General features: G+C 50.4%; 1 protein-coding gene across 6 annotated transcripts in view; it reads right to left on the bottom strand.

The window, feature by feature from the left end:
- The window catches only part of hspg2 (heparan sulfate proteoglycan 2), a 76,788-nt gene that overhangs the window by 6,106 nt on the left and 44,984 nt on the right, over nt 1-25,698 (bottom strand). For 2 of the 6 annotated variants that reach the window (XM_084681346.1, XM_084681344.1), the window contains 51 exons: nt 25,259-25,323; nt 24,808-24,875; nt 24,583-24,723; nt 24,228-24,419; nt 23,788-23,826; nt 23,137-23,232; nt 22,224-22,478; nt 22,038-22,106; nt 21,221-21,304; nt 20,484-20,582; nt 20,287-20,376; nt 19,938-20,168; nt 19,558-19,671; nt 19,274-19,401; nt 19,015-19,101; nt 18,834-18,895; nt 18,541-18,705; nt 18,286-18,396; nt 18,073-18,173; nt 17,584-17,764; nt 14,307-14,366; nt 12,344-12,466; nt 12,063-12,233; nt 11,836-11,978; nt 11,503-11,580; nt 9,630-9,765; nt 9,263-9,414; nt 8,931-9,075; nt 8,175-8,318; nt 7,818-7,952; nt 7,487-7,668; nt 6,975-7,170; nt 6,624-6,803; nt 6,167-6,427; nt 5,912-6,074; nt 5,726-5,823; nt 5,345-5,611; nt 5,098-5,210; nt 4,835-4,985; nt 4,607-4,723; nt 4,361-4,378; nt 3,014-3,098; nt 2,608-2,752; nt 2,283-2,385; nt 2,041-2,150; nt 1,749-1,857; nt 1,367-1,465; nt 952-1,173; nt 574-818; nt 300-471; nt 16-138 (listed from right to left, as the gene is read on the bottom strand). In XM_084681346.1, coding sequence (XP_084537472.1) covers nt 16-138; nt 300-471; nt 574-818; nt 952-1,173; nt 1,367-1,465; nt 1,749-1,857; nt 2,041-2,150; nt 2,283-2,385; nt 2,608-2,752; nt 3,014-3,098; nt 4,361-4,378; nt 4,607-4,723; nt 4,835-4,985; nt 5,098-5,210; nt 5,345-5,611; nt 5,726-5,823; nt 5,912-6,074; nt 6,167-6,427; nt 6,624-6,803; nt 6,975-7,170; nt 7,487-7,668; nt 7,818-7,952; nt 8,175-8,318; nt 8,931-9,075; nt 9,263-9,414; nt 9,630-9,765; nt 11,503-11,580; nt 11,836-11,978; nt 12,063-12,233; nt 12,344-12,466; nt 14,307-14,366; nt 17,584-17,764; nt 18,073-18,173; nt 18,286-18,396; nt 18,541-18,705; nt 18,834-18,895; nt 19,015-19,101; nt 19,274-19,401; nt 19,558-19,671; nt 19,938-20,168; nt 20,287-20,376; nt 20,484-20,582; nt 21,221-21,304; nt 22,038-22,106; nt 22,224-22,478; nt 23,137-23,232; nt 23,788-23,826; nt 24,228-24,419; nt 24,583-24,723; nt 24,808-24,875; nt 25,259-25,323 — 6,824 coding nt within the window. The remainder of the gene's footprint in view (nt 1-15; nt 139-299; nt 472-573; nt 819-951; nt 1,174-1,366; nt 1,466-1,748; nt 1,858-2,040; nt 2,151-2,282; nt 2,386-2,607; nt 2,753-3,013; nt 3,099-4,360; nt 4,379-4,606; nt 4,724-4,834; nt 4,986-5,097; nt 5,211-5,344; nt 5,612-5,725; nt 5,824-5,911; nt 6,075-6,166; nt 6,428-6,623; nt 6,804-6,974; nt 7,171-7,486; nt 7,669-7,817; nt 7,953-8,174; nt 8,319-8,930; nt 9,076-9,262; nt 9,415-9,629; nt 9,766-11,502; nt 11,581-11,835; nt 11,979-12,062; nt 12,234-12,343; nt 12,467-14,306; nt 14,367-17,583; nt 17,765-18,072; nt 18,174-18,285; nt 18,397-18,540; nt 18,706-18,833; nt 18,896-19,014; nt 19,102-19,273; nt 19,402-19,557; nt 19,672-19,937; nt 20,169-20,286; nt 20,377-20,483; nt 20,583-21,220; nt 21,305-22,037; nt 22,107-22,223; nt 22,479-23,136; nt 23,233-23,787; nt 23,827-24,227; nt 24,420-24,582; nt 24,724-24,807; nt 24,876-25,258; nt 25,324-25,698) is intronic. The other 4 variants (XM_084681343.1, XM_084681342.1, XM_084681347.1 and 1 more) reach the window with 3 other exon arrangements.

The raw sequence follows: 25,698 nt of genomic DNA, 5'->3' as shown, positions 1-25,698 counted from the left end.
GAGGACAGCACTTACTTTCCACACAGAGGGGTCCCTTGAAGTTGGTAGCACATTCACACTGGCCTCCGACACACTTGCCACCGTTCAGACACTGAGAGTCTCGCTGACACACGTCCCTGACTACCTCACAGCGCTCACCTGGAGCGGTACACACACACACACAGGTTCAGGGGTGAAAGGTGAGGGGTTATACATAGATCATATAGCAGGCTGGTGACCAGAAATAACAGCAATGACAACACTCATTCCAAAAATCCATCCCCATAGGATCCTTCCTCATGGGACAGTATGGTGCTCACCCTCAAAGCCGTCCCTACAGAGACACTGGTACTCGTACTCTTGGCTGGACAGGCAACTGCCTCCGTTCAGACATGGCCGCCGCTCACACGGGCTGGCGTCCACACACTGGCTGATGGCTTGGCTCTCTGTGAAGCTGTAGGACAGGTCCACCTTCTTACCATTGATAGACACCTGGACAGGGCAGAGGGGGTCAAAGTGTCAATGTGCTGGGGTGAGCAATATTTGACTTGTTATGAAGCAATTGTTGTGGTTTTCCTGCGTCCTTGCTCTGACCTCTCCTATGCAACCATCAAACAGCATGCTGACATTGGCCGGCTTGGGCAGGATGTCCATGCTGGGGACCCCTCCCAGGAACATGGGGGTGTGGACGTTGAGGCCCTGGGCCTTCCCTGGGGAGGTGCGTCTCTGCTCAGGACCCTGGTCCACCTTCAGGTAACCTTCCTTCTTAATACGCTCTGCTGTCACGCGGTGCCACTGGCCCAGGGAAACAGGCTCCAAGCTACGCATGATGGCTTGCCCTGGAGGACAAAACAAACCCACCACACGCCTTTAATGACAGGCCACATGTCTGATTCACTGCACATGATGATGGACTGATAAGGATAGTTTGTTAGCAGCACAGTATAGTTGACCAACGACAATGGGACCGACCTGTGCCCAGCTCGTAGCGGAACTCCACATGTCCGTCCACCATGGAAACAGCCACAAAGTCTTCCACCTTCATCTTCCTGTCTCCACTGAAGAACATCAGGCCGTCCAGGTCCAGGGGCTTGAACTCCAGCACGATGCGCAGGTCGTCGTGGACGTTGGTCAGGGGAGGATAGGCGATGTACGACTTATCACCGTCAAACAGAGGCGTTGTCACCAGCTCTCCTGCGGGACACCAGAGGGAACACCTACTGTGAGCAGATGAGCTGTGTTTGAGAGGCCATAGGTCTGTCTGCACTACCAGACCTGACAGGGCCGGCTCCAGGCCCAGACCTGTCTCTGGTCATCCATGAAGAACAGAGGCCACAGAAGAGGGTACATCTGGGGGGGGAGTACTAGAAACATGTATTTTTCTTACCATCCATGCATTTGTTCCCAGACTTGCCCAGGTGACAGCGGCAGTCATAGCCCATCCCAGAGGGCCGGGTGATGCAGGTGGCATCGGGTCCACAGGCCTCTGTAACAGTCACAGAACAGACACAAACACCATCAGTAACCCTCATGCTCCCACTGTCCTCAGGCTACCCCGACACTCGGTGGTTTGTGTGTATGGACTGGGTGAGCTGCAAATGAAATGCCCTTATTGTGATAAAACTGTCTGACCTGAACTGAACCACTCTGAAGTTAAAAAGGACATGCAGTCACCCTGACATTGGAGGAGACTAGCCCTGACAGAAATAGCAGCCTGGTTTACGGGTAAACAGGAGAAGCACCAGAGGAAGGACCCAGACCGTGTTTACCTGCGTGGCAGTGGACGGAGGTGTGGTGCTGGCAGTTGCTGCCTGTGAAGGATCTGGGACATTTACACTGGTACAGGCTGGCCTCTGAGTCCACACACACACCAGCGTTCTGGAGCAGCAAAAAGAAAATACTGCTTCAGTTCTGGGACCAGGAGCCACATCATATGAATTGACAAGGAAAACTTCAGAGCCCTAGTTCTACATTCAAAGCCTAGAGTTTCTCCAGGTCCTGTTTTGGATCGGAACAGCGTAGTGTCATGGTCGTGTAAACGTGGTCTCTGTGTGTGCTGACCTGACAGGGCCGGTCCTTGCAGGTGGGACAGTTGGACACGCCTGTGGAGCTTCGATCCAGGTCTTTGAAGATGACCTCCTCCCCCTGGATGATCAGCTGGCGAATACAGCCTGCACACCAGCACAGAACATCAGAGGGTTAGTCCACACCCACACATAGACAGACGGGGGCCTGGCCCAGTAGCAAAGCAGTGCAGTCCCAGTGCTTGAATGGTACTGTGGGAACATGGGCAGGTCTCTCACCAACGAAGCCAGTCTTGATGTCAGCAGTCTTGGCCAACTGGGTGTAGTTGGGGTACCCGCCCACATGCAGCTCCTCATTCAGGTCCAGACCCTGGAACTTGCCCTGCAGCATCACACAGGAAACAAGAGTGAATTCATCCAAAAACGGAAAAGAATGAATTTGATTGATTCACTCTGTATACCGTATTGTATTTTCGGGTGAGCGAGACAAATAATGCGCTATTCCTGTCTGCATGGGACACTTGCAAGACATGTTCAAAGATGTTATTTGAGTGAAATCTCAAATTTAACCAGGTGTGTGTGTGCGTGTGTGTGTGTGGGCTACCTGGGAGCTGCCGTTGACAGGTGTGCCTCCGTCCACTATGATGCTTCCCTGGGTAAGGTTCCGGTACAGCTCCACTGTGTGGAACTCTCCCAGCTTGATAGGGGTGGGGTAGCGGATAGTGGCCATGCCTGAGCCCACATCAAACCTGAGGACACATGTTCATGTTACACGATCGTCATCATCATACAGAACAGCCTACACCTTATCATTAGTATCCTTATCATCATCATCATCATTAGCATCATCATTAGCATCATCATTAGCATCACCATTAGCATCATCATTAGCAACATCCTCATCCTAATCATCAAAAGACATCATCATTTTCGTCCCCTTCCTAATCCTCAGTAACATCATCATCATCTGCCTCCTTTTCATCATCCTCGTCAAGGTGTCCTCAGCTCACCTGAACTCTGGCCGCCCTCCCACCAGACCCAGAGAGATGAAGTCTGCTCCTGTGGTCCTCCTCTGGCCGTTATAGATGATCATCCCTAGCAGAGTACAGGAGCCTTCGTTAGCATGGTGCACACACACTGCCGCACACGCTCAGAGGAATCACATGAGAATCAGATGTCATTCATTCTGAAAGCTAATATATGGTAAAGCAACATGCTACAGGCCAAGGCCAGGCCAAGCAGGGAGCAGCCAGGGTCCCTGTGCTGCCACCCCTGGACATGTCTGGGCGTGACACTGCATCTCACACTGCCACTGTCATAGGTCACCAACCTCACACACGCTGCATGCCAAGCACATGCTAACCGATCAAGCCACTCCGTATTATCATGTAGTCAACCATGCATCCTCTTATAGTTTGCACTGCATGTTTGTAAAGTATGTATTCTACACTGTCCTTTCATCTTTGATCCTGGAATTGAGGGGACCAGGAATAAGAGTTTAGGGGGCTAGAATGAGCCTCAAGTCTGGTTTGTTGAGAACAACCACAGATACAAACCTGGGAGTCAGTAATGTTTGATTTAGCAAAGGTCTCTAACTCTGTTTCTGGAGAGACACCTGCCTGTAGGGTTGTGTTCCAACCCCAGTTGGGAACTAACATAATTCAACAAATAAAAGCAAATTATTTGAATCCGTGTGCTAGATTTGTTTTGGGGTTGAAAACATACAGAAAGGTAGCTCTCCAGGAATGTGGTTGGAAACCCCTGTTAAAGATGTTATATAAACTAGTTTCATACTGAAGCAGCCCTATTCCTCCTTGGGATTTTTGGAACATTATAAATTATTATCATGCCCTTGCAAACGTAAAATAACGCTGCCAGCAAAATGATATTATTTAAAATTGTTCATGCCCAAGGAGGACCTGGTATGTGGTATCTGTCTACTGTAGACACACATCCCCCACATCAGAGCTGATACACTTCACAGTACGATCTCCAAACCAAGGCTAAGGACAGAGACATGGACATCACAGCAGTGTGATCATGTACTGTTGAGAGTAGCAACTGATGCAGTTGGAGGAAGCATTACTGTAGTTCATTCTGTCCATCAGTCACATTCAATAGCACATTCATATCCATATCATATCACCAACAAGCTAGAGACAGCATCAACCAGCCAGAACATCCATCATGCCTATACAGGCATCCTGTAGGCCATTCTCTCTGATAGCAGCCTATTGTTCCATCAGGATCCATTCTGAGTACGTAGGCTCTGTGATACTGGTAGCTTCGCTGGTTAGCCCAGGCAGCAACACCAGAGTCAGTGTTGAGTTAGCTCTCAAGCACTGGGACTCACTCACCCGCATACAGTATGAGACCTTCTCACCACATGAGGTGAGAGAGGGAGGGAGGGAGGGAGAGGGGGAGAAAAGAGCAAGACATCATTCACAGGGAAAACTTGATATCAAACAGAAGTCAAGAACACAGACATTACTAACTCAAACGGTTGAATTGTCCCGTGTCAGAGTGTACAAAGATCAGTTTAAACAACAAACAAAAGACATCAATTAGACAGAAGCCACAAAGCATTCGCAGGGAGTCCCCACCATCCACGTTGTCTGGTCTGAAGGTGATCTTGATGCTGAAGGCCTTGTAGGAGTTCTTGATGGTGGGCAGGGTGAGGTAGGACAGGGGCTCCTGGGTGAAGTAAGGCATCACTCTCTCTGGAGAGACAGCACACCGAGAGACAAGGGGTTAGACACACAACAGCCCTTACATGTCTGCGTGTGTTGTTTTGAGGGGTGGACATGAGTGTGTGCTCCTGGTGGACTGACCGTGCACCGTGAGGTTGGTGAAGGCCTCCACCCGGCCCTGCTTGTTGATGGCTGCGCACACGTACGTCCCAGAATCCTCGTGGGTTACCTTGGGAACCGTCAGGATGCTGCCGCTGCCGTTCCCACACTTGGGGGGGAGTTCTCCGTGCAGCTGGGAACATCAACCGAGCCGTCACGGCGACGATAACATCCCATAATGTGCAGATCAGTGTGTCTGGTTTGTTCAGTGGAGCAGTGTGGAGAGGGCGGTTGTCCGTGGTTACCTTGGACCATTTGATGTCTGGTTCGGGGTATCCTGTGGCCACACAGGGCAGAACAGCATCTGAGCCCACTGTCACCTCCTTGGTCTCTGGCAAGCCTGCAATCTGGGGTAGGGCTAGACCCAACGCATACACTTAGGTTATCATATGTGTGTGTGTGTATGTGTGTGTGCTTCCACAGACGGGTGTGTGTTTAGGAAGACAGTGAGTGTAGCCACAGAGGGACTAGTATCCTCCACAGTGCACTCACACTGAACACGCAGGTCCACCTGAGACTGGACAGAGCCCACATCGTTGGTGGCAGTGCAGCGGTACTGGCCGGCGTCCTCCTCCTTGACCAGCTCGATCCTCAGCATGCCCCCCTTCACCACCACGTGGGCGGGCAGGGCGCTGCCCACCTTGCTCCAGCGCACGGTGGGCTGGGGCTCGCCGATGGCCTGGCACTCAAACTCCACCGAGTTCCCCACCATCACCGTCTGGACCGACGTCCGCACGTTGATCATAACCTTGGGCAGGGCTGGAGCGCCGGGAGGGAGTTAACGTGATATCAGATCAAAGACCTTATATCAGAATAAACTTCCTTCCATCACAGCTAAGACAGTCAGACGGACAGACAGACAGACAGACAGACCTTGAATGGTGAGCTTGGCTGTATCCTGGGCCTGGCCATACACGCTGGTGGCTCTGCAGATGTACACGCCCTCGTTGCTCTGCTCCAGGTTCTCAATCCTTCAAGCAACACACACGAGATCAGGACATGATAGAACCACAAGCCCTCATATCAGTAGTGTGGGTGGGTCTCGTGGGTCAGGCTCACCTCAGGACCCCGTCTTTGACATGGTGGTTGGGGGGCAGGGCGCCGCCCTCCTTCAGCCACTCGACGGTGGTCTCCAAGCCGCCCGCAGCTGAGCAGGTGAACTCCACAGCACTGCCCCGAGCCTTAACCTCCACCTGGGGGGACACGCGTACTGCCAGGGGGGCTGGAGGGGAGGGAGGGGGATATGGGGAGAGTATTGAATCTGAAGCTGTCTAACCTTAATAAAACAGAGACTGAGGTGTCCACAATACTTACATCTGACAGTGACTTTAGCCACAGTCTCACTCCTGCCCACTTTGTTTGAGGCGACACACTTGTAGGAGCCAGCGTCCTCGGCGGTTGCCAGGTTGATCTGGAGATCCCCCCCCTGCAGCTCAGCCCTGCGGGGCATGGTGCCGTTCAGCTTGGACCACTGGTAGGACAGGGGTGGGGTGCCATGGGCCAGGCACTGCAGGCGGATCACCTCCCCCACACGCACAGCCACATCATCGGGCAGGGAGGTAGCATAGGGAGGGGCTGAGGGACAGACACATGAGTGGTTATGGTAAGGGGAGAGACTATGGTTGGTAGCACCATGGACCAACACAATTTGTTGCTGTTGCTTTGTCATTACTAGAGTTTGTGAAGAACTAACTCGTTTGTTTGCTTGTAAGCAATAAACAGTGGGCTGGATTGAGGGGTAGGAGGATGAAGGAGACGGAAGGACACTCACTGTCCACCTCCAGCATGATGGTGACCTGGCTGGTGCCCAGGCTGTTGGTGGCGTTGCAGATGTACTCCCCAGAGTCCTGCCGCATCACATTGGGGATGACCAGCTGGTTGTCCACTATCTGGTGGGTCCAGGGCAGTGGGGCTCGCAGCTTGGACCAGGTGATCTTGGGCTGGGGGAAACCTGCAGAGGGGAAGGCTGTTACTTATTTATCGACTAAGACGACTCGGATCGAAAACGTTTTCATCTCTAAAAGGTGTGTGTTGCTGAGTCATGCTGCAAACTACAGCTCCCTGTCCTCCTCAGTCTTCAGGAGTGTCTATCTCCCCTGGGGCTGGCATCAGGGAGAGTTACCGTGGGCATCGCAGCGCAGGGTGGCCGTCTGGTCAGCCACCACCACTATCAGGGGCTCGCGCACCGAGGCTCTGGGTGCCGAGGGCAGCAGGGGGCCCCCCTCCACCAGCACCTCCACTCTGGTCTCTGAGGTGCCCTCGTTGTTGCGTGCCGTGCACACGTAGGTGCCGCTGTCCTCTGGCCTGGCCACCAGGACCTGGGGGAGACCCACCCATCACAACGGAGCTCAGTGGATTTGCCTTGCAGACAGTTTCATTCCCATTTGATTCATTGAGCGGACAATTTCAGGTGACACAAACAATGCGCATATCGTACAGCAGAAGACCGAGGACCAGAAGTGCATAGTTCGAACAGCGCTTCAATGGTCAGAGTCAAGGACATGTCTCCGAGCCACACTGTCTCATTATAGTCAAATAAACAAATAAACAAATAGTCAGTGTAGAAGCCCGTGCCATGTGGGAGTTCTGAGGACCAGTGAGACATGACATGACAGCCCAGGGACAGCTGGTCACCTGCATGACGGCGTTGGACTCCATGGGGACAGGGCTGCTCAGCATGGTCTTCCGGTTGCTGTCCAGGCGGTGCCAGGTGACAGATGGGCGTGGCTCTCCGGAGGCCTGGCACTCCAGGTTGATGGGTTCCCCCAGTCGGACTCTCACAGGCCCCAGGGGAGTGACCGACGCCACTGGAGACTCTGGAACACACAACCCTGGATTCTCACAATCTACACTTCAGTACACACCCAGTGAGGGTCTATTGTATATAGTAAAAGCAGATGCACATATTGTAGGTTGTATTTGCGACGTTTGTTTGTATGTGTGTGTGTGTGTGTGTGTCAGGTACCTTTGACAATCAAGGACACTATGCTCTGAGTGATGCCAAACAGGTTGCTAGCCACACAGCGGTAGGTGCCCTTGTTGCTAGGGCGGGCATTGGCGATGGTGATGACTGAGCCGTCAGGGCCGACCTTGACATTGTCTGCAGGGATGGAGAGGCCAAAGGTCAAATCAACCAGTCTATCAGAGAAATCACCTCAGACTGAAAGAGTGTAATGTACACATTAGACTATCCTTTACAGTACATGTCTCTACATGTTCCTGCAACTATGTAATAGGTGGTTCATAGCTACTGGTGGGACCAGTACATATGCAGAGCAGGTGTACAGTATCCGAGAGTGTGTGTGTGTGTTCCTCTGCTCACCTGGCAGGGGCTGGTTGGTGGAGTGTTTCCACTCCAGCCGGACAGGCTGGGCTCCACTGTAGACCCTGCACCTGAAGCTGGCCGAGTCCCCCTGGCGCACAGCGGCACTGTGGGGCTCGATGGAGATGATGGGGGTCTGCAGACCTGCTCCACACCAGGAAGACAGGGGGAGAGAGGGGGAGACAGGGGAGACTCACAGCATTAGCCTCCCTGGAGAGACCCTGTCTCCTCATCATTAACACTAACTACGTTCCTGGTAGTGTGGGATCATAGTACGTCTACAGAAAATGTTTACATTGCATTTATTTGGCATACTCTTTCATCTAACCGACACTGTCACCTACAAATTCAGAAAATTAAGGTTTAGAAAGGCATCGTTTCTAACAGTATTTTGGTTTCTGGTGGGTTCAGGTTGTAACAGACAACGACAGCGTGTACTGTATGGCAAACAGAACACATTAGATGAGACCATGGGACAGTGTGATGAGGTCTGAGGTCACTGCAGGCAGGCAGGGCTGGAAACAGGAAGGCTCCACCATAGCAAGGCCTGGGAGACACACTCTGTCCACCCTCCTCTCAGGCCCTGTTGATTCCCTGCTGTGGATTCAGACTAACTCTATAAACTGCAGCCAACAGATTAGTCACAAGGCTTGTTGAAATGTCAAGTCTACTTAGCTAATAACTCCCCAAGACTCCCAACCCGCCCGACACGTTCCTGTCTATCCAGGCTCCATGGTTGCCTGGCAGCAGACTTACGTGAGGAGGAGGAGGTGACGGAGACAGAGACGGAGGCCTGGCGGACGGGAGAGAGAGGAGAGCCAGGGTTGCTGGACACCCTGCAGATGTACTCTCCAGAGTCCTCCACCCGGGCCTGCAGGATACGCAGCTGGCTGCCCAGGACCTGCTCACACACACGGGGAAGGACTCGAGGCTGAAACCACTCGACTGCTTCATCCACAACTGGCTTTAATAAACTAAACCTTAGCATATCGTGTACATTTACACGTCCAGTGTGTGTGTGTGTGTGTGTGTGTGTGTGTGTGTGTGTGTGTGTGTGTGTGTGTGTGTGAGGAATTCCATGTCCCCACCTGGTGATTGGAGGAGAGCAGGCCGCTGGCTCTCCTCCAGGTGACAGGCGGGGGAGGGTTTCCAGGGACAAAGCAGTTGAGGTCCAGACTGTGGCCCTCCTGCACGTCAGCAATGGAGGGCTGGATGGAGATGGGCGAGGAGATGCCGTCCGCTACAAGGGCCACAAACACTCAGGGCTTAGAGAAAGGGGGCCCATGTTTTCAGAGAGGGCCCCTCTCTGAAAACATCCATGTACCCACAGCTACCTACAGTACATCCATCCCTGTGGAATCCAGAATCCTCTTTCTTATCGAAAACACCAGAGTCATCCCCGAGAGAAGACACGGCCCCTACATCACCGGTCTGTAGCCGTGCCTGACCTCTCACCTTTGGTCACCGTCACCTCGATGCGAGCCTCAGACGAGCCGATGGAGTTGGTGCCGACGCAGAGGTAGGCACCGCTGTCGGCCATCTTGATGTCGGGGATGAGCAGTGTGCCGATGTCTGTGCGCTCCATACGGGTCTGGCGAGGGAGCGGGACAAAGATGAGGATGAAGAAGACCATGTTCCAACACTCAAGAACACTCAACACTAAATACAGTTCACCAGGTACAGTACGGAACACTAACAGTACATATTGTTGGAATATACCACCTTTATCACTACAGTGTACCCAGTCCATTCATACATACATGTACAATGTGCAATAAACCACTTGACTCACCTTTTAGTGCAGATAGAGCACAAGAGAAAGCAGGCATACCTGACAGCAGCACACACCAAATCAACACTAAGGCAATACCAACACAGAAGCACTGAGCGGTGACGCACGGACCTTCAGCTCACGGGACATTGTTATGCAGTGCTGTTTGTGCTCTGACTACATTATTAAGTGTTTTTTTTTAGGTATTGCGAAGATTTGAAATGATTCATCGCTGGAAGGGAGATCAATGTTGACTTGTTTCGTCAACATTACTACAGTGATTTATATGGTTAAGACTGTTAGACGTGAAAGCAAGTTAAGATCAATGGTGGATATTAACACTTCTAATAAACTAGCGACACTACAGACAATGTCTTGGAGAAGTACATAAATACTAGCTGATGAGGATTTTAAAATGACAAGACTGGGAACAGTTAGGGAGTTGAGACATATAAGACGTGGATCACATAGCAAGCAATGGGAAGCAGCTCTTTCTGCAGCAGTGAATGGATCCACTGCCAGCTAAGTTATCAGACTGGTACTTCTTGCTACCAGTCACAGCATCATCCCATCCCTAAACGGCTAGAACTGATTTCAGCTCATGTATGTGTGTGTGTGTTTCTATGTGTATGTGAGCGAGAGAGAGAGAGAGAGAGAGAGAGAGAGTCTGTTTGGGATGGTCTGCTGTGACACATGGTCAGCATGGTCTACAGTAGTACACACTTGGAGAGGGAGTGTAGGAGAGGCGTGGTCTCTGGTCAGGGATGACAGTATCCGGGGGGAGGGGGGAAGGCAGGGTGTGGCCTCCGTGGACAAAGCTGCTTAGCTGGGGCCCAGTCAACCGTGAGGGTGGGGGCTAAACTGCGGCGGACCCGGGCTCAATGTGTGTCTGAACCCTTTGACGAGTTTTCAAAGCAAACCCGTTTGCTAGAGCACACAGAATTTCTGCGTGGCCGCACGGCAGAGCCCAGCTCCCCCTGGGAAAAGCTGACACAACGCAGGAGCTCTCTGGGGCGGAACTAAAGAGCCCCCCCCCACCCCCCCGACACCCAGCACCCTCGGCCGTGGCGTAGAAGACACGCGGTGCCGAGGGACTGAGGCTAACCCCTAAGGGGGACAGAGGGCCGCACTGGCACAGGGCATGGGCAAAACTATGTCGGACATACCTTGGTTTAGTCGTGTCAATACAGTGAACAGAATAGAGAGTCAATTGTTGGTTTAAGGGGAAAACAAATATGTGAGGGATGGTTTGATGTGGACAGACCGATTAGAGAATGGAGGATGATGGAACATTTATAACATCAAAGGCAACTAGTCTAGACCATACCATAAGAAAACCAGCCTAATGGATACAGCAACAATAAGCTAGGTTCCTTAGGCCACGAACACCACACTAGTTCTAGTGGAACAGAGAAAGCAGCTATTTGCTTGTAGTTAATGACTTGGCGGTTACATGAGGGCATGCATTTAGTGTACAGTGTGTTGAGGCAAGGTCAGTAGAGGACAACAAGTGGGAAGTAGAGACTAGACATACAGACAGAGGACAGATGGACAGACCTGCAGCTCCTCAATACGTCTCTGTAACACATCGAGACTGTTGCTTTTAAACTGATGGAAACCGTGAGAAGGAATGGCCTGAGCAAAACGTCAAGGAAACAGGGTGGGATGAAAAAGGGAGGAAACAAAGGAAGAAAAACAAAATAAAGAGAGCATGATCAAAATACTGTTCAGCCATATTCCGTCACCAACACAACCCTCCAATTGTTCCGTTACCAACACAACCCTCCAATTGTTCCACAACGACTGTACAGTTCAATGTGAACCACAGGCTCCTCTGAGCTCCTTTGAAGCTATTCATTTTGTTCAGGCCATCACAGTGCCTCCTCTCACCTGCGGGGGGAGCGTTCCTCCCTGTTTCCTCCAGGTGAGGGCGGGGCTGGGTGCGCCAACTGCCCTGCAGTACAACCTCAGGGTCTCCCCTTCATGGATGTCCATCCTCTGGGGGCTCACCTGGACCTGGGGCAGACTGGCACCTGGAGACACCCACGTCCACACACATGCAGAGAGTCAGGGAGCGTACAGGGAAGCTGTCGGGGCCCAGGGGAGAGAGTGCTGACCTGTAGGAACAGATGTACTCTGCAGGTAGAGGAAGGCCCGGGCCGTGTGCTCTCCGAGCGTGTTCAGGGCCTTGCAGGTGTACTCGCCCTCGTCAGAGCGCTTCACGTTGGTGAAGGTGAGGACTCCTCCACGCACCACAGCGTTGGGGCTCAACCTGTTCCCGGGACCTCCTAGCACAAGTGTCTCTTTTCAGTAACTTATCAGGACTGGGATTTGACCACTGGAGCTACTCGTGTAGGCAGACTCTTTTTGGCCTCATGTTTTGTTGACAATCCCTTACCGATCCACTCAATGGCAGGAGTGGGGTTCCCTGTGACGGTACAGCGGAACACTGCTTGGCCACCAAGCTGAACGGTCAACACAGGTGGGGTGACTGTGGCCACTGGCTGAGCACCCTCTGACGCTGCAGGGAGAGAGACGGGGGTCAGCACGGCACACACAGGGGACCCTTGTGGGTGTTTGCCAAGGACAGAGTGGCACACTGCAGCCAGCAGAGGACATGGGACATCTGAGACCTTAGTTTGTAAACCCCTGGACTTACCTGAAAACTGCCATATATAACTATATAGGCAATTTGAAATGTATAGTTTTGTGGGAAGTGCAGTACAAATGACACTGCACAGAGTGTATGGAGGAGATCCTACACCGTCAATGCAATTTCCACTATTACTAAAGGTTTGTTCTGGCCTGAAGATTGATCATTCAAGGCCCCTGGTTCATCAGCAGTGTCGTTCCTCTGTCTCAAGGCAGACTAAGGGCAGGGTGTAGCAGGGGACAGCAGGGAGGCTCATGGGACTGTGGAGGGTGATGCGTCCTCACAGTCCACACAGCCCTTGGCAGCCTGGGTCCCTCACAGTCCACAGGCCAGATGAGAGGTGGCAGGCAGGCCTTGGCAAGGCCTCTGGCCACACTGCTCTCTGCCAGCTTGGTTAGCCGCTGAGCCCCACATTCAATCCCATCTGATCCCCAGGAGACAGAGCGAAATGAAAGCCCTCTTTCAGCGGCCAGGGAGGATGAGTAGACTATCTAAGCTGGGAGATAAGCTCCAGTCTGGGACTCACTGACCCTTAGATGGACTTCCTAGACTGGCCTGATAGATCTGGACTACGCTATAAAGCATTGTGTAAGATGCTGTACAGTATGTGTAAGATGTTACCACATGGAAATATATTTTGCAAGTTCAGTTTTCTAAATATAAGTATGTCTTTGGGCTTGAGCTTAGTCACTCTTTGGAAAACCCCATGCTATTCAAGGTAACAGGATCAACCCTAGAGGTTATCATGATATAGTGACTTGGCTCAGTTGAACAGTAAAATCCAGGCACTTTCCTCAACAACACACTAGTTTGTCAATATACACCAGCTAGTACTACCGCTTCTACATTCGAACCCATTCACTACATGAGCTGTTTGGTTCAGGGTGAAGGTGAACAAGATGATGGAGATGGTCTGCCAGCCATCTGGAGTTGTGGCATGCAGCCATGGAGGTGGTGATGGATGGATGAACCACAGTATGATGTTTGAAGCACCCAGAGACATAACCTTTGTCTGGGAGGACCAAGCAGAAGCAGGTGAAGGAAAGTGTGGGGTCTCCTCTCTCTGGGTGTTGAGAACCTCCAGGAGCACCATGGGTGTGGTGACGTCCATGGTGTTATGTGTGAGTGAAGACCTAGTTGGCCTGAGGGTTTTTGAGGGACTGATGTTGGAGTGGGCTGGTACTGAACTCAACATCGGAGAGGAGTCTTCCACGTGAAGGAGCATGCACTGCTGCAGGACCCTGAGAACCAGGAGAACCAGGAGATGCTCGTGTACACCTGGACACTCTGACAGGCTAGTGGGGGAATCACAACCAGGGTTGTGCATCATATCATGTGGTCTTATTTAAATGCTCTGTGCCTTAACAAATACTATGAAAACTAATTTACCAACATATTACTTAGCTACAAGAAGAATAGTAGCAGAAGTCTACAGTAAATTTGAAGATACCTTCTAACAAAATGTATGGATTATTATACATATAATAACATGATATGTTTGTATCCAATCCAGTATTTCAGTAGTGTTTGGTGTGTACTGAGTGTATACGTGTGTTGCTGTGTGTGTGTAGCTGCTGGGCAGGGAAATGTACATAGGCATCTCCAGGCTTCTGAGTCCATGCCAAGGAAGAAGAGGTCATGCGTGAGTGACAGAGAGGAGAGGGAGGGGCCTCCAGGGTCCCAGGGAGAGGTGGCCATGCGGACTTACGCGTTCTATGTCCTTCAAACATTTCATAGGCTGTGTAAAACATCTGAGTCTGTGAGGCCTCTGGAGATGGGAGAGGGGTGGGAGGGGAGGAGGGGACAGGCAAACTGACAGGTGAGTTTCCAGGGAAACGGTGGGATTCTGGGATTGGCTCCCCCGGTATTCCTTCCAGAGGGTTTGCCCGACCACACCTCCCTCCAGAGTACCGTCTCTGTCATCCATCCTTGTTGGGACTGACTTGGTGCAACCAATGGCCCACAATGCACCAAACACAACATACCACAACAGAATCATCTACAAGGTGCTAAACTGGAATTCAATTTGTACTGGATTCCCATAATGAATGCATACAGATTTGAAGTTATAAGCCTAATGAGGAGAACAAACTGTAAGTTTTATGATTTATATTGCCCCCCCCCTTTCTGTAAATTTCTCCAAAACCCCCCTCTACATGTCACTGGGGGTAAGTGTCAGCTAAAAAGAATCTATTATATGTAGATACTGTAGGATCCCCCTCTTTTACAGGTATAGCCTGCTGTTCAAGGTTTTATTTTCTTTCTCATTATGGGAGGGTACCATCAGATTCAGAGTTTCTAAATTCACACACACACACACACACACACACACACACACACACACACACACACACACACACACACACACACACACACACACACACACACACACACACACACACACACACACACTTACTATACCTGTGGATGCATAAATAGAAATATACCTCAATAACTGTGTTAAGAGTTAAGTAGTCTAATGTATGGGACAATACTGTTAGGTATTTGGGGGTGGGGGTGTGACATATGGCCTTTGGGTGTGTGACTTTGTGCTTCCATAGCCAGTACAGGGTTAGGACTCATGACGATCTACAATAACACATATCGCCATGTTGTCGATCCACACAATAAGTAGACACTAGATTGAATAGTGATTGTGATCAGATACATGTGTTGGCAGAATATATAATGTCCAACAGTTTTCTGTGTTAGTGATCCTGTGGATTTAAAGTCAGGTTATTTCAGATTACAAGAACAGAGACAAGAACACAATGACACAAGCATGGGGAGACATGGTAGAGATCACAGGACATGAAGCCAAAAAACTGAGAGTCAGAGACATGCATGTTAGTAGCACAAACCAGCCGTAAAAACTTTACTTCCATTGAACCATTCTACTTGTTTTCAACCGTATACAGCTTGTGGTTTCGACATTGGTGGTTTGAATAATATGTAGGCTTTGGCAGAAGGAGATTTATCATTAGGTTGACCAATATTACAGTATTTCCCCCCAGACAAATCTGTTAAATGTTTCCAAAAACACTCTCTAATTGAATTACCTCACGACTTTGTTTCACTCCAGTTAGATTCCCATCAATTGTATCCATCATCATCAGCTTTAATTAAATGTCTCTTTAGCATCACACATTTCACAGTTAGGATAAATACAATACATATTGATATTTGTATATTACATCTGTTTCTTATTCTTAAAAAAGTAATTGAAATGAACCAAGTAAGAACAACTTTACAATAGCACCTTTGACATAATTCGGTTCTGTGGTTAGGACAGTGTTTCAGCAAGTATAAAATGACTAGCTAGAATGATCAAAAACAAATGTTAAAGAGAAAACGTTGAATCGTGTATTTTTCTCCTAAAGCAAAATGTTTTTTTCCAGTTTTATTCCACGTTAAAAAACAACAACTGCTTAACAAGACTTTTTAAACATTAAAAGGCACTGACAAAAAACATTAAAATGACTACATAGAAATGTGATTCTGCAGTCAACTGCAATAGTATTCTGGTGCCATTTCTTTTACATCAATCACTATCTAACTACAGTTTAAAAAAAATGTATTTGTACATTTGAACAACACATGTTGATGAGATTATATATTAGCAAAGAAGTGATCTCGATTTCAAAAAGTTTGCCAACTAACAAGTAAATGCAACAGGTAACCTATAACAGACAGTATACTTAATATGACCGATATTTAATTTCATATCCAGATTTCAAGTCAAATTTGAAATATGTTAAAGTCTAATCACTAACCAGAAAGCAAACAAAAGCTTTGCTACCCATGCTGTGGACCCATCAAGTCCAAAGCTAGAAGCAGTAATAACAGACTAACTTCACTAAGTTCAACCACAGGCTCACCCTGCTGCATGGCTGGTAGCACCATTTAACATGTTAACAGAAACATTCATGAGAACAGTAGTTTGTACAGGTTGTCTGACAGGTTGCCTGTCTGTCCCTGTGTGATGATGTCACAGCAGAAGAGAAAGCTTGAGGGGGGACATAACACCAGCAGACTCTACGGTTCCAGCACCAGTTTTACCTCACTGTGGTGCAACACAGACACTAAGTCTTCTTTAATTGTCAGTCAGTCCCAGAGTGAATAGGCAGCCACAGTGTCACCCATGGACCCCATCCCCCTCTCCTGCTCAGTGGGAAACCCCAGGGTTCAAGACACCACTCCCACACCCTGCTAGCAGAACACCTGGTAGTGCCAGTACCATTGATTAAGAAGAAACCAAACCACCACCGATGAATGCCCAGGTGAGCATAGCAACAGCTAGAGATTAGACAGAATGTCAGCAGGAAATCCCAGACAGCTACAGTACAGGTAGCTCACTGATCAGTTCTGTGAATGGGCTACCTGTACTGTAGCTTGGTTGGTTGGTTCCTATGTGCAGCTGTCTCTAAACTGCCATGTATCAAAATATAACAGACAGTATTTGTGTACAATCTTTTTATGTTCTTTTTTGTAACTGATTGGTATTCAACAAAATCACCATGGTTGTTGCAGTGCACACCTAGCCCTGACACCAAAGCCCTGTTTAATCACTAGAAAAGTTATATTCCAGCAGTGATCATAACACCCACAAGCTGTATATTATTCCAGGAAAAGTAAAGATTTTACACAGAGTGAGCATTAAGCGTTAGAAGGACGGCATCACTGACATAATAGATGGAAGAAGCAAGCTTGGGTGAGAAGGTAAGCAAGCACGTTTAGGTAGGAGGGTGAGGGATCATGATTGAGACAGAGGAGGGGGATGGAAGGCTGGAGGACAGAGCAAGATCAAATCATGCAGCTAAACCAGGTTAAACAGACCAATACAGACAAACATCCCAGCAGTGCCTGATGGGAGATGTAGGAAAGGCCACTCAAAGTGAGGGAGGGGAGTTGGAGGAGGAATGACAGGAGCTTGGGGGGGGCTGGTGGAGGATGATGGGCGACAGCCTGGGCCTGGGATCACCAACCTGGCACGTAGAGGACGGCCGTGCCCTCGTCCATGGCGAACATGTTGGAGCCCGTGCACATGTAGATGCCCGCGTCCTCAGGCTGCACGTTCTGAATGGTGAGGATGCCGTTGAAGTCCATGGCCCGGTTGGGCAGCTTGCCATTGCCCTGGCGAGTCCAGACCAGGGTGTAGGCTGGGGACTGCAGGAAGACGAACACAAAGTTAGGAAGAAGCCACATGGACTACATCAATTGCGTAAACAACTTGAATGGAAACACAAAGAGATGGAACAATACTTTCATTGTGAAGTCATTAAGTCACAGAATAAACAAAGGAGTAGTCCGTTAAAATGGGATTTGGGCAAAGTTTGAACAGAACTCGGTTTTGGGGCCCTTCCAAGGCTTTCACTGTGTTCGGTTCTGCAGCTACTGGGTTCAAAACGTGCATTTCTGAAGCTCCCGACCTCTTCCAGGCTCTGGCCAGACCAGCAGGGAGAAGACCCAGTTACCTTGCTCTTGGCTGTGCAGATGAAGCTGACTGTTGAGCCCACGGTCACACTCTGGGCTTTAGGTTCCTCGATGAACACCTCGATGGGTTTGGACGACGCAGCTGGAGAAACACAGGGGCATGTTTACCTTTGACCCCACAGCCGTTCTGCATAGTGAGGTTCTAGTTGTCGAGGGTTACATGACGGGTGAACACAGCGGTTCTGAGGGCGTACTTGTGACAATGATCTCAGCGTGGCTCGTGTTTGTGTACCGCTGGTCCCTGCAGATACAGATGTAGACGCCTGCATCGCTGGGCTGGACACTGGGGAAGTACAGCTCCTCTCCTGTATGACGCATGCACACACACACACACGTCAGTATGGACACACATACGCACACAAAACACACATAGCCAAAGACATGCACGTTAAACACACACACACCATGTATCCAGGACCTGTATGAGTTTATCTTCAGCATTACAGTACCATGTCTGTGTGTGTCCGCGCTGTGGGACACAGGGCGCCCATCCTCTCTGGTCCACTGGTAGTAATGAGGAGGGGAGCCAGACACCTGGCACCTGAGGGTGACGGAGCCTCCCTGGGCCACCTGGACCTTCTCGGGGTACACCTTCACCACCAATGATGCCGCAGCTGGAAAAGCAGCCCTCGTCAATAATACAATTGTGTGTGTGACGTCACCAGACGAGGCATCGCGATTAGCTACAGGGATGAGCGGTATTGCTAGCTCTTTGATGTGTTTTAGCCACGTGTTGACTTACTGTCGCTAACTGGACGACACTTCACCCTCTCCTGTGGGTTGCCAACGTATCCAGCAGCACAGCTGTTGGCATTAAACAGAGTCTCGTGTGAAGAACAGGTGTACCTGGGGTGGGCTGGCAGACGAGCTAACCCTGCTGTGTGTGTGGGTGTGCGCTTCAAGGTAGGGGTGTGTTAGCTTACCGCTCACAATACTGGCCTGTGTAGCCAGGCTGACAGGCTGTGCACTGGTAGCCCCCGTTACCCAGACTCTCACAGGTGGGAGAGAACCTGGCAAGGGAACGACACCACCGTCACTAATAAGGCAGCAGTAACTAACAAACCAAACACACAATGGTCTGATTCAAGTAATTTGAGCACTGACCAGAAGACCAACAGTACAGTGGTGTGTGTACAGTATGTGTGTGTGTGTGGTCTTTGTTGTGGTCCTGTCACCACTCACTGGTTGTCGGGGTCGGTGTGTGGGCACGCGCAAGGCTGGCAGTCCTCGGGGGTGCCGGCGGTGGGGTCGCCAAAGAAGCCGGGAGCACACTGCTCACAGAGCTCTCCCCTGGTGTTGTGTAAGCAGCTCTGGAGGGAGAGCAGGGGCAGCGTTTACTGAGCCCATTCTCTACTCAGAACAACTTACTCATACTTTTACGCCAAAAGTGTCAAAGTATGATGTTTATTTTTCTTCTAGACTGAAAGACTACTAAATGTTTTCCCAGTCCTGGTCGAGTTCCCTACCGTGCAGATCCCAGACTCAGGGTGGCAGGAGTCGGAGTGACCGTTGCATTCGCACAGCTCACAGTGTCCCAGGTACAGGCCACCTCCTGTGCGGGTGTACCCAGGGGCACAGTCCTGGCAGAGAGAGAGAGAGAGAGAGGATCATCACTCACTAGTCAGTCACCCCCAGTTACCACCAGACTCTCCTTTATCAGTAAACCACAGCTGAGTTAGTCCTTACCTGCTGTGCTACTGGATACGATCATGTAAACAAATCAAATAGAACTGTGAAACGTGATGGGACTGTGAAAGTGAACGACTATGAAAGGTAGGACTCATCCACACAGTGCCAGGGCGTGACCCCCCCCACCACCACCACCACTACCACGGTGCCCCCCTACCTGGCAGGAGAGCCCCTGGTACCCGGGCAGGCAGCGACACTGCTCCACCTCCAGGGCCTGTGCCAGGCCGGTGTAGTTGGGCACCGCCACCTCCATGCTGACGTCAGAGATGGAGGAGGAGCGCATGTCTGTGTAGTAGGAGGCTGAGATCAGGATGTCGTCCAGGTCGGCGAGGACCATCATCAGGTGCTCCCGTGTGGCAGGCATGCCGTCAGGACGACTCCAGCGTTCCTGCAGGACAGGGGCAGCAGGGTTATTGCTAGTGTTGTCACAAAAAGGTTACTGGTCTCTATGGTAGTAGTCAGCGAGGGCTTCTAGGTTTTTCCCTGAATATCTGGAGATCTCTTACCTCTCTGAAGATCACCTCAAACGAATTAGACTGCCTGGTGCCCAGTGTCCTGGGCCACGGTAGATTGGCGACCAGCGTGATGTCATTTCCCTAGAGCAAGCGATGACGACAACAAACCATCCCTTGTGAGCGGACTGGAAACATGATACACGAATGACGCTAAGCCGGAGGGGGTGACTGTGTTCCAGAGCGCTTACGATGATCTGCACGTTGGCATCGTCCACGGTGGATCCTCGTGCGCCCGGCGTAGGAACGTAGGAGATGGTGTACTGGAGCTTCCCACCGTACGAGCCCACCTGGGGCACGGGGAGAGGGAGGCGGGGTCAGACCACAGGAGAACTCTGACACCGCCGAGACGAGACACATGGCACTCTCAACACACACAACATCTAGCGTCAGACTGGCACCTTCACGGAAGGAAGTACAGGCACAGAAGAACATGTACTGCAAATAGTGGACTTCATTCTAGCTTTAGAGATTTATCCTGATTCATGAGGGGATTACAGAAGAGGTTAGGGTCAGGTCCCAGTCCCAGTCCTGCGAGTCATGCTTGACCTTCAACCACGGGCATGAATGACTCCTAAATACACAGAACTTCCAGACTTCAGATGACTGAGATATCCCCCTGTTCTGTTAGCTTGGGGGGGATGCCTGAAGAGTGGACGACTGGAGGGATAGTGTGATGGAGTGGTAATATGGAGAGAGGGCTAGTGGAGTGAGGGGGTGGATGGGGAGTGTGATGAAGGGGAGGGGGAGTGGGATAAAAATATGGATATGTGTGACGTTTTTGGAGAGGGGGGAGTGTTGGACCAGGGTGTATGAAGGGGCTGAAGGATGGAAGGGTGAGGGGAGAGGAGGAGTGAATGAAAACACCACAGGTTAGGGTGAACGCCCCACAACCAGCAGGAGGCTGGGCCTGGGTCGGCATGGTTACCTTATCCCCTGTAAACTGCGCTGGGAGCTGCCAGTAGAGAACATCGTCCGGCTGTGAGCTGAAACCTTTGTAGACCAGAGCGTACTGGGCAGAAGGGAAAAGAGACAGCAGAGAGCGAGCCAGAGAGATATGAGAAGAGATAAGCAGAGAGAGCAAAGTATAGCAAGCATGCAAGCATGGCAGAGTCGACTAGAGCAGAGAAAGGCTTTACATATCTGATAGTTTGGCAATAAATATTCTTTCTCAACATGCTTTGTCACACAGTAAAACTACTGTACACTTTCCAGTGAGGATAATGACAAACTTTTAGGGTGATCGTGTTAGAGAATTTGTTTTAGAGTCATCAGTAAAATTATAGCCTACATGATTAACATGCTGGTTGTCTAAGTAGACATTTACTTTAGAGTACGACTTTGAGTACAGTGATTAGTGTACGGTCCTGGTAAACTGTGTTCACTGAAGAAAAATGCCACCCTGTGTTATATATGTGCTACTGTAAGTGCTCATACTACTATTAACACTCCAACCCAATCTCCTCTCATTCTTTCCAATAAAAAAGGCCACCAACATACAGCACTGTATGCATACCTAAGCTCCAGAACAGTCTAATGCTGTCAAACTTTAACTGACCTGTATGGATCACTTCAGTTGCCCATTAACCTCTTTACTGTTATCACAAAAAAAGGATGGCAGTTTCCTGTGTGTGTGTGTGTACCAAGGGTGGGAACATGCAGTCGTGCCATTCAGTCGGAGTCAGAAGTCAGTCAGTCCGTTGTACAGGCAGTCAGCAAACCAGTCGGTCAGTCATCCAGTCTACCTTGCTGTTATCTGCAGGTCTGGGGCCCCTAGGGGGGCTCACTGTGTTCTTGGTGTGCCTCTGCTGACTCTGTCACAATCAGCAGGACCAGGCCAGACAGAGAGAACACGAGTGAGAAACAATACCAAGATAACAGTCTACAACCATACCTAAAGGAGTTATGCTGGCAGAGTACTGATTGGGTACCTGCTGGAGGGGGGCAGGGCCCAGGGAGGGGGGGCGGGGCCTGGTTGTCTTAACAGAGGATAAGATAGCAGACGGAGGGGAGGGAGGGGTCAGATTGCGCAGATTCCATCTGGAGGACGGATTGGGCACCCCAGAGGAGGAGGAGGAAGAGGAGGAGGATGAGGATGAGGAGGAAGAAAGGGTGAAGGGGCCATGGCCATCGGAAAAGTTGGAGATGATGGCCCAGACTTCATCATCCAGCTTTCTGACTTGAGCCTGGGGAGAGGATGGAGGGAGGGAGGGGATGAGGAAGGAGGATGATGATGGGGGGAGGAGGGTGGGGTGGGGTGGGAAAGAAACAGTGGTCGTGGGAGTAATTATCGAGGTGCTCAATGTTAGGGGATGACTCCTCAAGGAGACCTCCCACCGTGCAAGGCCCTTTGGGAGATTAGGGAGATCTGCTGTGTCATGCTACTGCAGGTCTATAAACCTCCTCGTGTCCTCATTCACTTTACTGGAATAGGATCTCTCTATGATGCAAAACAGACAAAGTCATCGCCACATGTCTGCCATTAGACAAAACCGGGGCCCTCTCCTCAGACTCCAGAGTTCTCGCATGCTTGCTCCCGTCTGCTGCTCATAATCCTCAGGCATGCCTGCTCTGACATGCATCTGGTAGGAGGGGCTCTCTCGGTGCAGCTCCCATGCTCACATTCTCCATGCTCCCGCAAACACGGCAGGCCGCTGGGACGGGCCGCTAGGAATGTCACGCCGCTCGGCAAGGCGGGGGTTAATCGTGTGTTAGGTGAAGGGGGGGGGGGGGGGGCACACTGTGTAAGGGGTGTGGTAGGGGCAGTGGTCTTCTCATCCACATGCTGTGTGGGTCAGTTTGCTAGTCCGTGGCTAGTATGGGTTAGGTCCAGTGGGGCAGTACCTGGCTAGCTCTCTTAGCCCTGGTGTTCTGACTCATGAGGCTCCAGACGGAGGCATCCTTCCTCAGCTGCTCCTCTGGCATGGAGGACGATGGCCTCTAGTTATGTAAACAAAGCAAGCTCTCGTGACCTGTCTCCTACCTGTGGGTGGTTTCCACAGCTAAACAGCCCCAGGACTAAGTTCAGAGATGACAGATTTCAGCATGACCCTTGAAAGTCCTTTATCTAGATTTATGCGTTAGCAGAGACAGTGAACGACCACAGTTGCTCCTTACTGTGCAGTACGGATTAATTGTTCTAATGTTTCATGTGATGTGGAATATATATTTTTCTGTGCAAATGCAAGTACGGTAATATAATTGAATATTATTATGACTTAAAATTATGCTAGATTTAAGTCCAACTACAGTATACAGCGGTTAAACTCATGTTCGTCTGTAATAGGGGCACCATGCTTTGCATGCACAAAGCAGAACACTCCAAATGCACTGGGCATGTATTCAATGGACGTTAACACATGACTGTATGCAACATCTCATTGACCACACCAGGCTTTGATGGTTGCAGGTTGTTTAAAACACACACTAGTCATTATTGTATGATGCCTAACCTCCCCAATCCAAACCAGCAAGACAAGCAGTCTTCAGTTTTACCTGGGGAGCCCTTCTCATTCGAGCATAGAAAGGCTCTTTCTGTGGAGAGCAGACAGAAAGGGTTCAACTACTGCTAGCCATTCATGTAACATCTGCTTCGTCGTGATATTCCGCCTTTCTCGTCCAGTCTAAACTAATCGTAGTTAAAACCCTCCACCAGTGAGAGAGGATCAGCCTGTCTCAGACTGCTCGACTCCCTAAGAATGCGATACTGCTGCTTGAGGGGAAAGGAATGCCAGAGATGTCAGAGCAAAAAGAAGCAGCTTAGCACCAGAAAACAGCAGCAGGAGAAGAGGCTGGAGCAGAGGCCTACAGAGGAAGGGGGGGAAATGATGGTTCAGCGTCTCAGGGACTGAGCCCTGAGGCTCCCGTGATCCTGTCTCTGTGAGCCCGAGACACACAGGCCGGAGGAAGGCTCGCAGCAACACAGTGCTACTGACCTTGTCTCCCTGGTAGGCCCCAGGCAGCTGCCAATAGTGGGGCTCCTGGCCCAGGTAGTCAAAGTTGCTGTAGGAGAGCTGGGTGCCGTCGGTGGACACCTCCACAGTAAAGCCAGTGGTGATGCGGTTGGTGCGCTGGCGGTTCACCAGGGCAAAGCCCTGGAAGTTCCCTGGAGCAAAGGCTGAGGACACCTGGAGAACAAGACACCGGGCAGCACGTATCAGACACCCCCTGAAAAAATCTCAACTTCCATTGAAGTTATTGGCAGCCTCTGGAGAGGCCTTGTACAGTTAGTAACCGAGGCCGGATAGAAGAGGTATTGGTATGACTGGTAAGTGTGCATCCAGCCCATACCAGGTCTCTGTAGTAGGTGGAGCTGGAGCACTGCTGGGTGACGCCCATGCAGAAGCAGGACAGGCAGCCCTCTCTGTTGGCAGAGCTCAGGTTGAAGAAGCCGGACTTGCAGTTGGAACAAGTCGAGCCTTCCACGTTCATCTGGAAAACAATCGTGTCATGATGTGCAAATATACAAGGATCCTTCTTTTGTTCCTGGGAATGACTGAGGTGTTTGTTGTTTACCTTGCAGCGACACTGTCCTGAAACACACGCTCCGCTATGGGCTCCCCTCTCGTCACACGTGTCGCAGTCTGTAAACCATGTCAACATGCCATATCACTGCATGTGCCTTCACTCTACCAAACACAGACCTCATCCACTCTACCAAACGCAGACCTCATCCACTCTACCAAACACAGACCTCATCCACTCTACCAAACACAGACCTCATCCACTCTACCAAACACAGACCTCATCCACTCTACCAAACACAGACCTCATCCACTCTACCAAACACAGACCTCATCCACTCTACCAAACACAGACCTCATCCACTCTACCAAACACAGACCTCATCCAAATGCCAACTTAGAGGCCTACACATTGTTGAAATGGACTGTGCGTTAGAGAATGTTTTTGGATGTCAAGAAATCGACAGCAACTTCAACTGTGGATGCTTAGTTCTCATACATACCATCAACCTTGTTGTTGGAACACCTCTGTCCTAGTTGGGGGTTGCCAGTGTAACCTGGTGCACATCTGAAATACCAAAAATGGCGCAATTGACATTGAGGTAAAAATGTGTATTTGCAAAGGACACATGGAACAACAGAGTGATAGGGCAGAAAACGGGGAGAGTGGTGTGTGCTGGTCCAGATAAGACTGCACCCACACTCAGGCCTCCACAAGACATTTCTACATGAGGACCCCCACTGATACTACACATCAAGAACTCACAATACACTTCAAACACTATCTGCTTCCTAAATCCCATGCATTGGAATGGACTACTCACTCATCAAAGAGGGATACATGCTTGAACATCTTTTCCAACTTTCAACAACAAATCCACTGACTGTGTCCCAGATGCAGAAGTATAATATATTGCCACCGTTGGAGATGGACAAAGCACAG

This window comes from Hypomesus nipponensis, chromosome 18 (assembly GCF_054491055.1).
Source record: "Hypomesus nipponensis isolate SF chromosome 18, ASM5449105v1, whole genome shotgun sequence".
Taxonomy (NCBI): Eukaryota; Metazoa; Chordata; class Actinopteri; order Osmeriformes; family Osmeridae; genus Hypomesus; species Hypomesus nipponensis.
Note: the sequence above shows the minus strand (reverse complement) of the source record. Positions and strands in the feature narration are given on the sequence as shown.